At 49.3% G+C, this 15,318-nt stretch overlaps 1 protein-coding gene across 18 annotated transcripts in view; it reads right to left on the minus strand.

The window, feature by feature from the left end:
* Positions 1 to 1,110: 1,110 nt before the first annotated feature.
* Tmem229b (transmembrane protein 229B) overlaps positions 1,111 to 15,318 on the minus strand; it is a 61,485-nt gene continuing 47,277 nt past the window's right edge. For 12 of the 18 annotated variants that reach the window (XM_042260841.2, XM_076550927.1, XM_015991953.3 and 9 more), the window contains exon 3: positions 1,111 to 4,569. In XM_042260841.2, the coding sequence (XP_042116775.1) occupies positions 4,045 to 4,548 (504 nt within the window). In that variant the 5' untranslated portion in view covers positions 4,549 to 4,569 and the 3' untranslated portion in view covers positions 1,111 to 4,044. The remainder of the gene's footprint in view (positions 4,570 to 15,318) is intronic. The other 6 variants (XM_076550931.1, XM_076550921.1, XM_042260840.2 and 3 more) reach the window with 1 other exon arrangement.

Genomic DNA, 15,318 nt, shown 5'->3' on the forward strand with positions numbered 1-15,318 from the left:
TGGACAATGAAAGACCCTGTCTCAGAGGAGGTGGACAGCAACTCTGAGGAGAGGACAGCATGGCCTCCTGTGCATGCATACATGGGGGGATAACAGAGGAAAAAAAAGCCACTCATTGAGCTGGCTGCTTCAGAGTAAGTCTTGGGTCCTCTCAGTGTGGGTCCTGCCTTTTTTCCCTAAGACTCCACTAAGACTTCCACTGTTCACCTCTTTCTACAAGATCTTACTCTGAAAGAACCACCTTATAGATTTGTTTATACGAACACGCAAATGACTGTGAGGATGCTTTAGACTAGCCCAATTTTATAAGGAGATGAATTCTCAAAGAAAGAAAGACTTTCAAGTGAGTGAGTATGTGTATATGGTAAGAGCAAAGGCCTTCCCAGTGACTTAAAAAAAAAACACACTGCCATGCTCTGTAGCCGGGCTGTGGGACAGGGGCCAAGCTATTCGAGTTTAGCAGACCAGACTGAACAACTTTGTTTTTGAGACAGGGTCTCTCCGTGTAGCCCTGGCTGTCCTGGAACTTGTTCTGTAGCCCAGGTCTGGGCAATTTTGAAGCCCTCCATTTTCTTCCTGGCATCACGAAAAGTAGTCAGGGGTATGGTGTGGGCCAGGGGTGGGGTAGAGGAGCTAGACAGAGGCAAGGAACTTGAAGTAGGAAAGGACGACTTCCTCCTGCTACTTCTCAGGGCAGGCAGCATTGCTAGGGAGAAGCAAGGAGCTGTTTCTTCAAGCATGATTTTCATGTTGTGCAAACGGGTTCTGGTCTTTTAGCCTTTTTTGAAGTACTCCCACGCCTTTTCTAATAATTATGGGGCATACCAGGTTATTGCCAGTGTGTCTAAGCGCTGCTCATCACATGGACAGGTATAGGCAACCTATATGCTGCTGGGACTCCGTATCTACCTTTGTCCTGGGACTACAAGAGCTAGGGAGCATTGGGGTGAATTCAGGTTGCTAGAGAGGGTCAGGGCTCACAGCAGGGTCACACCCTCCTCACCACCGGCCAGCCTGGTTCAGGAAGGTGTGATGCAGATAATGAAGGGCCCAACCTCCAGTGGCCCCTGGGGCAAGGGCCCCCGAGTGGAATAGAGGAGTCACAGACAGTCCAGGAACACAAACACCAGTATATTTTGTGTGCACAATTATGAAAAGGAAGAGAGAGACAGACATAGCAGGCAAGGGGCTCACAAGTCAGTCATGTGCCGTTCTCAAGAGCCGTCCAGTTGGAAGACAGTCCTATCCATTTCAAAGGGCCTGTTCCAAAACTGGGGCCACCAGCTCGTCCAGGTCTGGTGGCCTCAGGGTGGAAGGCACTCTCTCATCACATGCCTTCGTCACAGTTCATGGCTAGGTCTCTCCTCTCACCTGCCTCCTGCAGCCAACACTTTGCACAGCCCAGAGCTTCAAACACAGATTCTCACATGAACTGACCCGCTCAGCAGTCTCCTGGGAGATCCATGAAGAGTAAGGGACCAGGACAAAAGGGACTCACAGACGCTCCCTATGTATTATTGCTGTGAATAAGCACAGGCCATTGTGACTCTCTGGCATGAGGAGGGGACAGGGCACTGGAAGCCTAGCAGATATCCAAAGCAACTCAACCATGCAGGGCAGCATACTTAACGATCTGCTGAGTCCCAGCAGCATACAGCTGCCTTGGGCTCAGAACATCAGAGGCTCCTTAAACAGCTAGTGGACTCCCCACTGCTCAGAAAGGCTTGGTGACCCCAACCTCTGTGTCCCTGTGCACTAAGAGGTTGGAGCCCTGAAGAGAGCCAATAAAGCAAGAGCTGAAATCTGGGCTCCACTTGGTGAGATCTGAGCCTGTGGGTCTGTGGTCAGGCCTTACATTGCAGCTTCCCCTGGCTGGGGATGCTGTGCCTAGGAGGGGCCACAGGAGAACAGGGGACCTGCACGAGCAGATCACATTGCTGAGTGTTGCCAGGCAAACAGATTCACTCCAGGAAACCCTTCCAACAGGGGACTAAAGGGGCTTGAGGAAAATGGTGCCAGGGAATGCCTGTAAGGCAACATCCGGAGTGCTGAGACCAGGGGCCACCCCATGGCTTTCTCTGGTGGAGAACTGGGGTCTTAATGAATGCTGGGACACCTCAGCAAGCCACTAGACTCGGTTGCGAAGGTAGGTGTGAGGTGGCCTAGAGAGGCATTAGGATTCAGGGAACTGAGATAACACGGAATTGGAGGAAGGGGCCTATAAAATAAGGAAGTCTCACCACTTGGAGGTGGAAAGCAACCACTCCCATTGCATTGGAAGCCTGAATCCCTGGAACCCACAAAGTCCTAGAATCCGGGCTACAACAAAACCAGAAGCAGCCCCCACCATACACACACAGAGAATGGTGTTTGATGATGTCTACTCAAGGAAACACTTCATTCTGCCTTGGACAGAGAGAACTGTGGGGAAGGATGCCACAGAAGGTTGAGTCTTTCTCCCAGCCCTGCTGACCCTCGCCTGGTGCTCTCTGTATGCTTCAGAGGCTTTCCACAGTGGCACCATCTCCTTTTAAATCATCTATAAGAAAGAAAAGGCTGACTGCTACCTCAGAGTCCCCAGGGTGGCCAAGAGGAGACTGCCACGTGGGATGGACACTCTTTGATGGACTGACTCCTCCTTTCAAAGGGTGGAGGACAAAATCAGAAGGGCCTGGAATAAGGATTCCACCTGTCCACTGCCAGCAATGGACCCATCATGGGGGCAAGCTAAGACAACGGAGCTCGCCACGCCCATGAGTGTGGCAGGGGTAATACTGTTGGAGGAACAAGCTCAAAGGGTCAGCCTGGCCAGGAGGAGCTAGCTGCAGGAGGAGCAGCCCCGAGAGTTAGCTGCTGAGCTGAGGCTGTGGTAGAACTCATCTTTTTCCAGAAAAGGGGCTCCAAAGAACCTTCCATGGTCTTCCATAGCTAATTCCCCATGGGTCTCCAGCTAGATACCTGCTCCCCTATTTCACAGGAAGTCATACTGACTAACTGGCTTGTAAACAAACCAACGTGGGCACATAGGACCTAGAACTCTGCCTTTTTTTCTTCCCCTGACTGTGGAGCCACAGAACACCTCTAGACCTAGATGGGCATGGGGGGGGGGATACTATTCGTCTTTAGTAGGACCTCTGCAGGGAGGGGGCACCAGACCACCATCCCTGGGCCAGGGAGGCAGGCAGGCTGGCCCCCATCCCCAGATGAAGGGGCGGGGAAGGCTGCGGGAAGGCAGGTGGGGCCCATGTTAGAGCTGTGCCTCCGGCCACTGATGTGTTCTGTAGGGAGCTGGGAGAGGGGAATCCGGATGTGGTGACTGACAGAAAATGGCTGCCTGCTAGTGGGAAATGTCTTGAACGTAAGAGAAAGGGGGAAAACGCCACCGAACACACGGGATTGAAACCCCCCAAAAGCCCAAGGTTGGTGGGGATCCAGCACCACAGGGGCCCCCCCAGAAGGCCATGGGAGCAGCGTGGGGCCCTGGGGGAGGGGGACGGGCCAGAGGAAGTTTTCCCAGCCCTTGTACAAGAGCAATGCCACCAAGCAGCCTGCTGGCTGCTGGGTCTCTCTCAGGCTGCAGCTCAGAGGCCCCTGGGGAGGTATTGGTTGCAAGCAAGCACCTGAATATTGCCTAATAGGGCCAGCCAAAGCCCAGCTGAAGCCAGGGGACAGGTGGGGTGGTGGCCCCAACAGCAGCCAAGGCCTCCTCAGACCTTGTCTCCCACCCGTGGCCCCAGAGTTCATGTCCCTTCCTCAGGACAGGCCTGCTGCTTCCAAAGTCATCCATGAAGTCCAATTGTTCATCGCCCAGGCTCCAGTCCCCAGGATGGGTGGAGAGCCATGGACCAGTCCCAGTGTCCTTCTGTTGTCTGGATACCCAACTCCCCCACACCATCCCACTGCACACCATGTGTGGTTGTGTTTGCTCTACCGGACTAAGACCCATTTGGGGGCAGGGCTTGTGCTGGTCACCCCACCAGCTTGGTCTCTCTGTCGTTGGAGTTCCCAGGAGAGGCCTTAGGTTCTCACATTAACCTTCTGAGCTCAGTCGGTCTTCACGTGGCCATTGGCCAGGGCTGGCGGACTGGCAGGCTCCCCGGGCTCTGCATCCTTGTCAAAGCGTAGGCGGAGGGTGTTGCGGATGATGAACTGCTCCATGATGAGGGCCCCACAGAACCAGGGCACCGCGTACTCCAGGGTGATGAGACCCATGAAGTCAAAGTCGAACTGGGAGTAGTCCCAGGGGCAGGCGTTGAACTGGCGCAGAATGAAGCCCGTGGTGAACTCCCACAGGTAGGTCCAGAGCGTGTAGATGAGGCAGCGCACCAGCAGAGGACAGCGGCCCCGAAGGCGCAGGTACATGCGCTCCACGATCAGGATGGAGGTGCCGTAGATGAAGAGGGCCCACACGCTCGTGACCCCCGGGAACTTCCAGTTAAAATTCACCACGAACTCCCAGGCCGCGGTGAACATCACCTCGCAGAAGTAGCCGTGGATGGCGTATAGGTACCAACGGGACAGCGCCGTCAGGGGCTCGGCAGAAGCCATGGTGACGACTTGGGCTTCCTGCTGGGGATACAAGGAGACAGATGAGGGGTGCCACCCTGCACCTTTCCCTGCTTCCTGCTCCCCATCTCTGTGGTGACCAGGCTGGAGGGGCTTTCAAATCTGCTTTTACCTTTCTCCGTCCTCTTTGGCACTAACCATAGTTTCAACCTTCTGCTCTGTGGCATCCCCTCAGTTCCACTATCCCTCAGCCAAGTGGGCCTGGGAAAAGGCCGGAAGAAAGCCTAACCCACTGGCTTCCCCTGAACAACTCTACTCAAATACTATGTGGAAATGCCTACTAAACTCCATAACATTTATGGTCATCTAAAGTCAGTTGAAGAATCAGCTGCCCTCACCCATAGGTCTCTCCCTTTCTCACCAGGCCAATCAGGGACCCTGTTTTTCTCTCCACTTCTTTCCCAACAGTTCCAGGTCACTCATATTCTGAAATCTAAGCAGTCTTTTCTCTCTCTCTCTCTCTCTCTCTCTCTCTCTCTCTCTATATATATATATATATATATATATATATATATATATATATATATATATATATATGTGTGTGTGTGTGTATATATATATTATATATGTTAAAATAAAATAAAATAAAATTTTATTTTAACAAGTTTTGAGTCTCTCTCATATATTTCTCTGATATGTATCTATATAAAATATCAATATCATAGCTATATATTACCATTTTTATAGTTTTTAGCTGTACAAATCAATAGCACTAACAACATTTATAATGTTGCACAATCATTGTTGCCATGATTTCCAGAACCTTTCTAATGTCCCAAACAGAATCTCTGCACCAGAGCTGGGATGCTGCTCAGTTGATAGGGCTTGCCTAACACCATGCAAACTGGGTGTGCTGGTATATACTTGTAATCCCACAGAGGTAGAGGGAGAAGGATTAGGTCATCTTCAGCTACATAGAGAATTCAAAGGCCAGCCTGAGCTACACAGGACCTTGTCTCAAAAAAGAGAAGAAAACTATATTGTTAAATGCCAATCCCCTATACCCCCTTCTTCTAACTCCTGGTGGCCATTGTTTCAACCTCTAAATCTGACAGCTCTCATGATTTTTCTCCTGTGGCTAATTATTTGACTTAGTGTAATATTCTCCAGGTTTATGCAGGTTGTAGCCTGTATTGGAACAAACCCCCTTTTGAAAGATCGAAGGAATTCCACTGGATGGAACATTCTGTTTCTCCACTGTTCATGGACGCCTGGATGGCTTCCATTTTTGAACTATGCTGTTACACATGGGTGAGCATGCACCTATTCAAGCAAGACCTGCTTCTAGCTCTTTTGGGTCTATACCTAGAAGTAGAATCATTAGGCTGCATGGTCATGTGTGGTAGCCTTTCTGAAGAACCGCTGTACTGGGTCGGAGAGGTATCTTAGTGGTTAAGGACACTTCCAGAGGATCCGGGTTCAATTCCCAGCATCCACAAGGCAGCTGTCAACTGTCTGTGACTCCAATTCTAGGGGACCTGACACTCTGGCCTTCGTGGGCACCAGGCACACATGTGGTCCACATCCATATAAAACATGATACACATTAAAAAATAAATTCTCAAGAACTGTGGTACTGCCTTATACATGTCACATCCTCAGCAGAATATGTACAAATCCCAGTTTCTTTGTATAACTGTCAACATTTGGTTTTTGTTTTGTCCGTAACATCCATCCTAAACTAGATACCTAAATATGATATCATTGTGGTCATGTTTATTTTTAACTGCCACAGTAAATGGGGTTCGGCTCCCCCTCTTTCACTCCTCCTCTCTCAAACCTCACTGCCAGTCAAGGCCTGGCTTCCTCCCAGCATGCTTCCCTACAGCCTTGTCTGGCTCCCAGGCCCCTGACTTGCTTCTGTCTTAGAGGATCTGGGCCACTCATGAGGCCCACTCTCAGAAGCCGGTCTATTTACTTTTTGATGCATGGGCTGCTGTGATTCAACTGGCTCTCTAACTTCTTGAATGAACTCCTTGAGTGACTGTTTTACAGTCTTGTTTCCCAGCTGTTGCCTCAGGCCTCTTCTCTGTCAGAGTCTAAACAACACATCTTTTTTTACGGAGAGGGCAGTGTGGGAGAACTCACAGTTCATCCAGAATGAGAAGTTTCGTCAGCTACTAGTGGGCATCCGGCTTGACATCTACCAATCCTGTCTCCCAGGCAGGACAAGGGACAGAGGTTACCAAGGTGGCATCTGCAGTTTGCCTACCTGACTGAGAATCCTAACACCAATTTTAGCTACACAGGCCTCACTGCAATAATACTTATCTACCCTAGTGCCTTAAATCACGTTTTTTAAAAACTCGCACTTAATTAAAACTCATATGAAGCCAAGTGTGGCAGCATGTGCCTTTAGTCCTAGCTCTTGGAAGACTGAGACAGGAAGACTGCAAGTTCCAGGCCAGCCTGGGAGACATAGCAAGACCCTTGGTCAACACAATTAAAAAAAGAGGGAGGAGAGCAGGGGTCAGTTTGCCTACCATGCAGAGGCCCTGCACTTAATCCCCAGCCCTGTGTAAGCCGGGCATGGCAATATATGACCGTAATCCCAACACTTGGGAGTTGAGTAGAGGCAGGAGGATCAGACGTTCAAAGTCATCCTTAGCTACATAGTGAGTTCTGTCCAGCCTGAGCTGCAAAAGATCTGACAGAGGGTGGTAGGGGGGAGAGAGAGGAGGAAGGGAAGAAAGGGAAGAGGGGAGGGAGGACGTCTTACTCCTATTTTATATGAGAGACTGGGAGGGAATATCATCTGCCCCGCATCTCCAGGGTCGGTAAACAAGAGTTAGACTAGACCCAGCTCTCAATCCCACTTCCAGACGCAGCCTCCTGCATACACCTGTGTGCCTCCTGTCCCTTCCTCACTCAGAAACATGTAAGGTCGTCCCCCCCACCCCCACCCCTGCTTTCCTAATGGAACATGACAGCATCCTCGGCCTGCCATTCAAGGCCCCCAAGTATCTCTCTTCCACCTCATTCTCACCACCCAGGCCTCCCTGTCTGCCCTGTTTATCCTGTTTGGTGTTGTGCCTTCTCTCATCCTTACAAGCGCACCCCCGGTGTCTGGGTGATCTTTAGAACAAATCTCTCCTCTCCCCAGCCACAAACCCTCTTCCTCCTCTGAGTTTCCACAGCACCCGACCCCTCTGATGTGGATTATTTTGTTAAATTCCATTGATAATTTTCAGTTCCATGCCAGACCTTATCCACTTGGCCAACACAGCCTAGACCTCTTCCTTCAGTAATACAACCAGATTCCTTCTCTTTCCTGGGCACATCTTCCTGATGTATGCCCTGCGGTTACCTCAAGCTCTTTCCTAAATCAAACTCAGTATCTTTCCCCCAAAACCAGTTTCTCTCCTTGGACCCTTCCTGATTAATGGCTCTACCAAGCAACCAGTTAGAATTGAGAGGCCCTTTGTTACATTAACCCAAGTTTCTGGGTGTCAGGATCTATGTGTCAGGTTCACTGACACCCCACAGTGTGAACACAGGACTGCACTCAGCAGAGGGATAACAGTAGTTCTCAATCATTAGCAAATGCCACCAAGGATATCATCCCCAGACCATATCCGGAATCACCCATCATTTCCTATTGTAGCTCAGGCTTTTGTGGATCAGAAGATCTCAGCTGGCCTAAGTCATGAGGCTGTGAGTCATCTGAGGCTCTGTTCTGTGCTCAGCTGGGGAGGTTAAACTGGAGTGACTATGTTCTATCAGTTCTCATCTTCGTCCTGGACACAGCAGACTGGCACTTATCGCACGGTAAGTGATAAGTCCTAAGTCCGAGAACAAGCTGGCCCAACCACACAAGTGTTTTCCCCTCTGGCCAGGAGGAAGAAAGGAGGGAGGGAAGTCACTATTAATGATCCAGGGGTGCAGCTAAAGATAAGGAACAACGCCAAATGTTCTGTACTACAGTAGGCTAGCTAAGGTTGATCGCGAGTCATTGTGTATCTCAAAATACCAAGCTGGGAGGATTTTGAGTGCTCTCAATAAAAAAAAAAAAAAAAAAAAAAAAAAAAAAAAAAAAAATGACATGTTTCAGGCGATAGTGCCAATTACCCTGATCAGATTATACATTGTGTACGTGCTTGGAAATGTCACACTATACCTCATAAATACGAAAATTTACTATATGTCCCTTAAAGAGTCGTGTGTTTGCCAGGGTCTGATGTATCCCGGTTTGGCCCTTGAATTCACTGTGTAGCCAAAGATAACCTTGAACTTCTGATCTTCTTGCCTCAAGTGCTGGGATTACAGGCATGTTTTACTGCACAGTGAACAGTGATGCCATGGGAATCGAACCCATGGCTTCCTGTATCCTAGGCAATCAATCAGCTGAGCTCTATCTTCAGCTCCCATTCAACATATTTTTAATATTATCATTATTTAAATTCTTTTCAAAAATAAAAAGGCAGTCTATTTTTTCAAAAGCCCTGCTTAAGGCTTAAGGCATGTCTGCGAACATCTCATTGGTCAAAGTTAGTAGCCCCTGCACTTTGCACCTTTTGAATCTCTTGGGAATCCATCTCCTCGTGGCTGCTGTTCTGGTTCAACTGAATCTCACCAGGCAGCTCTAGAGTCTCCCAGCCTTGTCTTGCCTACTTCCAGTTCAAATCCATAGCCAAAGTGTCGAGCCAGGGTGATCTTTCTAAAAGACCAGTCTGACATTGCTCCCCATTAAAAGCCCATGTGTGCATCTTCAACATCAGCATCCCTCAGAGATAGCTGGCAAAGTCCTCCTGGGCCCAGCTCTGCCTCTGGATCCTGGCCAGCTCTGTGCTTTGGATCCCGGGATCACTGTCTTTACTGGGGTGCCCTTCCCATTTGCTGCCTTTGCACCCCCTACCCCTATATCTGCCACAGTCCACGAACCTCCCGTTCTGCGAGACTCGAGTGCTGTCCACTGACCTGTGTGCCACCTTCACACACCTTGTTCATCGTCCCAACAGCCCACCCTCACTTTGCTGTGATTCAATAACGCCAGTAACCATCTGAGGAACATTTCACACAATGCAAAGAGAAAAGGTCAGGATTTGAAGCTGTGTAGTTAATACTGAATTTTGCAAGGGTGTATTCCTGTGTAAATATGCAAAACATTCAGCATGAATTGCCACTGGATGAAATTATATATGATTCTTCATTACATTTGTCTGTAGATTCTAAACTTGACAACTAAAATGGGCCCAAGGAAACCTGAAGTCATGCAGAAATGATGTAGGTTTCTCCCTCCTGCGCCATCCTCAACATAATTCACAACTTAGATGTGAACACAGTGTAGTGACTGAGCTCAGCGACCCTACATCCTAACTGTTTGGGCCGGAGTCCTGCCTTGATATCCCAAATCTGTAAGATCCTTGGCAAGCTTCCTCCTGCACCCAGCTTCAGTTTCCTTTTAAATAAAGTAGGGGTTGCTGGGTGGTGGTGGCGGCAGCAGTGGTGGCGGCGCACACCTTTAATCCCAGCACTTGGGAGGCAGAGGCAGGCGGATCTCTGTGAGTTCGAGGCCAGCCTGGTCTACAGAGCGAGTTCCAGAAAAGGCGCAAAGCTACATAGAGAAACCCTGTCTCAAAAATAAATAAATAAATAAATAAAAATAAAGTAGGGGTCATGTAAATGACCACCAGTTATTGTGAGCATGAATTATCTAGCTGCAACTAAACACTGCAAATAAAGGCTACAGCAATGGTTCAGGTAAGATCACTTGCTGTTCTTCTGGAGGACTAGGTACCCAGCACCCACATGGTGGTTTACAACTGACTATAGCTCAAGTTCCAGGGGGTCCAATGTCCTCTTTTGGCCTCTGCAGTAACTTCATGCACAGGGTGCACTTACATACATGCAGGCAAACACATATAAAAAAATTAAAAAATCTTAAAGCACACACACACACACACACACACACACACACACACACACACACACACACCTGCTAAGATCCTGTCCTTTCTGGCATAGCCTCTCTTGCTCTTAGGGTCACCTTCCACTTCAGGCAGTGTCACTATGCCCCTGCCCTAGTCAGCTTGCTGGCAGCTTTCCCTGCTAAGCAGGTTTACGAGACACTCAGCCAGGGAACCAGGAAACCCTGCGAAACAATAGTCCCACACACATAGCCTGGGAGAGCAAATGTGAGGTCCCTGCTTCCCTGTGGCTGCCCACAGCTGAATTAAGGGGAAAGGCCAGCCCTGAGGGTCAGGCTTGAAAATGGATAGAATAAAAGAGGAAACCCTCCCAGGACAGCCTTGCAAAGTTCCACTGTTGTGTACATTTCCTCCACAGACCAAGAGAGAACAGACTTGAGTCACAGGGAAGCGCAGGAGAGGCTGACAGGCTTAAGGCAGGTGGTCCAGGCAGAGTTCCAAGACTACTGGGCCTCCTAACTTGACTCAGGCCCCTTAGGACTCAGGCCTGTCCACTTGCCCTGCACTCAAGTCCCTGACTCCTCCCTAGGCAGGGGATCCTGGGATGGGGAGCTTCCCACTCAAAGGTCTCCCCTAGAGCAACTGGATATGACTATGTGGATCTCCTTACAAGCCAACGTGTGTGTGTGTGTGTGTGTGTGTGTGTGTGTGTGTGTGTGTGTGTGTGTGTGTGTGTGTGTGTGTGGTGCTGGGGATCAAACCCAGGACCTTGGACATGCTAGGCCAGTGCCTTGTTACTTCACTCCTTCCCCGTTCAATCCTTCTGCTTCTTCATGTTGACTTTAAATCCCGTTCTACTTGTCTCTGATCCCGCCGCCTTCGTAGAATGGCCAAGAATGGTTTCTCAGCTGCGAACTGCCAGCTCTAACTTTCCCAGGTGACCTGGAAGAGCTGGACCTCAGAACTTTATCAGCAGAAGCAACATGGCAGGAGTTCGTGTCGAAGGACAAGAGGAGCTTAGGACAAAAGGGAGCCAGCTCAGAGAAAAAGGGGGAGGACAGGACAGGGAAGAGAGGGAAGCCCCGGCCTGGCTCCATTTCTTGTCAGCAGGAAGCACCTGGGCAGATGGAGGGACGCATACCTAGGCAAGGTCAGACCTTGTCCAGGGGTGGGGTCAGGGGAACACAGCTGGTCCGCGCGCTGATGTGAGCAGCTCAAAGACTGGCTGGGGGCAGAAGACAAGAGAATACGAGAGTCTCTTGGGTTGGAATACAGCTCTGTGTGGCGGGAGGTGCTCAGATGAAAGAGAGCATCTCAGAACATCACCCTCAACTCCCGTTTCTAATAACCGTAGGTGCTATGCCCGAATTGTATCTAGGACAGGCTCATCCATCCTCTACTGTGTCCAACAGGCCCGCTCCTTGTCCTGCCCTCCCTTCACCTTCTGCCCCTTCCAAAAACTCCTTGCTCAGCTCTGGAGTCAGAGCCCTGGGAAAGTCTACAGCAGGCGCCAGCAGCTCCGTGGGTGGGGACCCCGTTCTCCTGATGATAAGTACCACTGTTCTAAAGACCGTGACATAAAGATGGGACAGCCCAAAGGTAACCAGTGTGGCACAGAAGAGCGTGTGGCCAGGATTGGCAGCATGAGGGAACTATTTGGAGAATGTGGATGGTTTCACCCTACTCGTGCCTGTTGGTGAAAGAACGCAATGTCCTGGAGAAGGATCAAAACTCAAGTGATCCGTCAGAGTGAGGGAACAAGTGGTGGGCGGGGTCAAGGGAGCTGGCTTCTTGCATCCTGTTCCCAGGAATACCTCACCTGAAGCTCTCAGTGTCTGCTGAGGCTCTAACACAGAGCAGCGTCACACAGGATGGGCAATGGAGAGGGATGAATCGGCCTTAAAGAGACCAGGATAGGCAAAGCCAGATGGAATGGCCGTCTTCGGTTTTCCCATAAATTCTGATTTTATTCCAGGAACTTAAGATGCTGTACCACAATGGCTCTAGGGATTCCTGCCCAGGGGAGCATCTTGCTAGGCTTGAAATCCCATTCTCTCCCCAAGCTTCACTCCTCACACCAAAGCACCCGGATCGCTACCATTCCATGCTGAGGAGCCACACAAGCCCATCTAGGAGACCTCTGGGCGAGGGTCTTGAGTTCTGTCCCTGGCAGGATTGGGACTGAGGGTCAGAGGAGTCGAGGGCGGCGGTGGGGGTGGAGGGCAGGAGTGCGATCATTCTACATCTGTTCTATTGGCAGATCTGAAGTGGCCATGGGTGTCCCTTGTCATCAAGATCAAGGAAGAGAAGCAGACATACTTCAGGGCCAGAATGAGTCAAAGGAGGCCAGTTCCTGTGGCCAGTGGCCAGCTCAGATGCCACCAACTTCTACCCTTCCTTTTCTTGACAGGCCCCCAGGATCAGTGACCCTGGAGGCCTTGATGAGGTAGTTCCCTTACCTCTCAAGTGACAATAAATACCAGGTGTTCTCAGCACTTAACATGCTTTAATTCAGAGACTTCTGAAGCCCATTTTCGGGGGGGGGGAGGAGTAAAAAAGACAGAAAGAGGTTAATTAGCCTATGTTTTTACAGCACTAAATGGCTGGACTAGGAACTAAATCCGCAGAAGTCTGGCTCCAGAGTCTTCATCCCTAATCAGCACCCTGTGCTCCAAAGACTGGCTCCAGGCTCCTCGGAGGTACTACATCTTCCAAGGTGCTGTCTCTAGATACTGAGAGGCCATCTGGAGTATCAAGATCCATGGAAATGGATGTGTGCTTCTCACTAGTCCATCCAGCATGCTCAGAACTAAGTGTTAGACACATCACAGGCTCCTGGCCCATTTCTCAGACCAAATTCTGGCAGGAGCCATGCAGAAGTACTCCAAGGTCAAAGCTAACGCTCCCAGGATGATGGCAGCAGCCAACCTTTGGGACCTCAAGTCATGAGCCACTTAAAGACCCTTTCCAGGGCACACATTACCTAGTGCTTTCCTAACTGCCAGTCCACCCTGGTATGGAAATCTGAGACAGCTCAGCCCTGCTCTGGAAATGCCAGCCAAGAGCAGTGGCCTGTGTACAGGATGTCCAGAGGAGCCATCTGTCCAGAGCAACAACAGCCAGGGTGTCAGAAACAACCATCCCACACAAGACTTGGGAAGGATTCAGACACTGAGCACATCCCAGATGGGAAAGATGGTGATGGTAGTGTCCAGGGGAATGAGAGGGCCTGGGAAATGGGGTTTGTCCAGGCCCAGAGATTCACTGGGCTTGGGAAGCCATGGGCAACTTGCAGGTTGGGGCCACGGGCTAGGCATCCTGTGCTCTGTCTAGAATGCTCTTCTCAGGGCCTCCGTGTGGCTGTCTCTCTGTTGTCTGAGACTCAGGTCTCAACTCAGCTGTCACCCTTCTGAGACCTTCCCTGAGGCCCCAGTCAAAAGTGGACTTTTTATTATTCAATTTATCCTGTCTTATTTTCTTTGTAGCCCTTTCTAATAGTGTGTTACTGTTTATACCCTTGCTTCAACTGCAGTGAGAATTCTATTACAGATGGTTGTGAGCCACCATGTGGTTGCTGGGAATTGAACTCAGGACCTCTGGAAGAGCAGTCGGTGCTCTTAACCTCTGAGCCATCTCTCCAGCCCCCAGTAAAGGGTTGCCTCGTATATCTATTTTTGATCTACACTCACTGGTCCAATGTCAGCCTTTGCCACATCTTCTACATAATCCAGGAGGTGGTTGGGGTCTCCTGTTTAGGCTATTCCTAGAAGGAGTATTACTTCTAGGAGTACCCCAAGTACAGTTTTTACTTATATGACCTGGTGTACCACACTTAAAACATTTGGTAACACGGGGCCTTCTTTCACTTCTGGGATTTGTCTCTCCTATCTAAGCCTCATTACTGTAGTTAAGAGACTCAACACCATAAGTATATTGAATCCATTCTTCCAAAGGAGCTGATCTGATCTTTAATGGTGTAAGTATTCTTTTGCACTCTGCATTAGCATTGTCGAACGCCAAGGCCTCAGTTAATACTTTTCTTAATTCTTTGTCTGACACAGCTCTTGTTATAACTGTGTTCAGCCTTTGTAAAAAATCAGTGAAGGGTTCGTGCAGTCCCTGAAATATCTTTGTGTATACCTCAGTTGGTTTTCCAGGTTCTGGAATTTTTTCCCAAGCATTTAGAGCTGCTGTACGGCATAGGGATATTGTATGCTCATCATAAGTGGCTTGTACATTCCTGTCAGCGAAACATCCCTTACCAAGTATTTGATCTTGGGAGATCACAAAACCTCTGATTTTACCTTGTTGTTCTAAATTTTTTGCCTCTTCTCTCAACCAGCTTTTCCACTGTAACTGCTGGCTATAGTCTAGAACAGCTGAAATTAACTGATGCCAGTCATCTGGAATGATTCTATGTGAGGTAGACCACGAATTTAACATCTGTCTTACGTTTGTGGAGTGTATCCCATACATAACTACTGCTTCCTTTATATTTTTAAAGTCCCTTGTTGAAATTGGTTGTAATGTATATGTCATATATGGCTCAGGGTGTGTGTCATCTGCTGGCTTCTCATGGACGATAACAGGATAAGCCATTGTATGAGAGCCATTTGGAGATGTTACAACCTTTATGGTCTTGACCTTCTGCTTATTAGTTCCCTTGTCATGTTTACTGAGAGTTTCTTCTAGGGCTTGCAAACAAGCACCTAGGGTCTGTTCTAGGGAGTGAACCTCCTCTCTTGTAAGAGACTCCAGATTTCTCATGGAATCATAGAAGTTTTTATGTTCCTCAGAAACACATGATTCCATGGACCTTATCCTATCAGTTAACGATAATCTTTCTTCCTTATATACTGTCTGAGTATATAAGGAAGTTTTCTTC

The sequence above is a fragment of the Peromyscus maniculatus genome, chromosome 14, assembly GCF_049852395.1.
Source record: "Peromyscus maniculatus bairdii isolate BWxNUB_F1_BW_parent chromosome 14, HU_Pman_BW_mat_3.1, whole genome shotgun sequence".
NCBI lineage: Eukaryota > Metazoa > Chordata > Mammalia > Rodentia > Cricetidae > Peromyscus > Peromyscus maniculatus.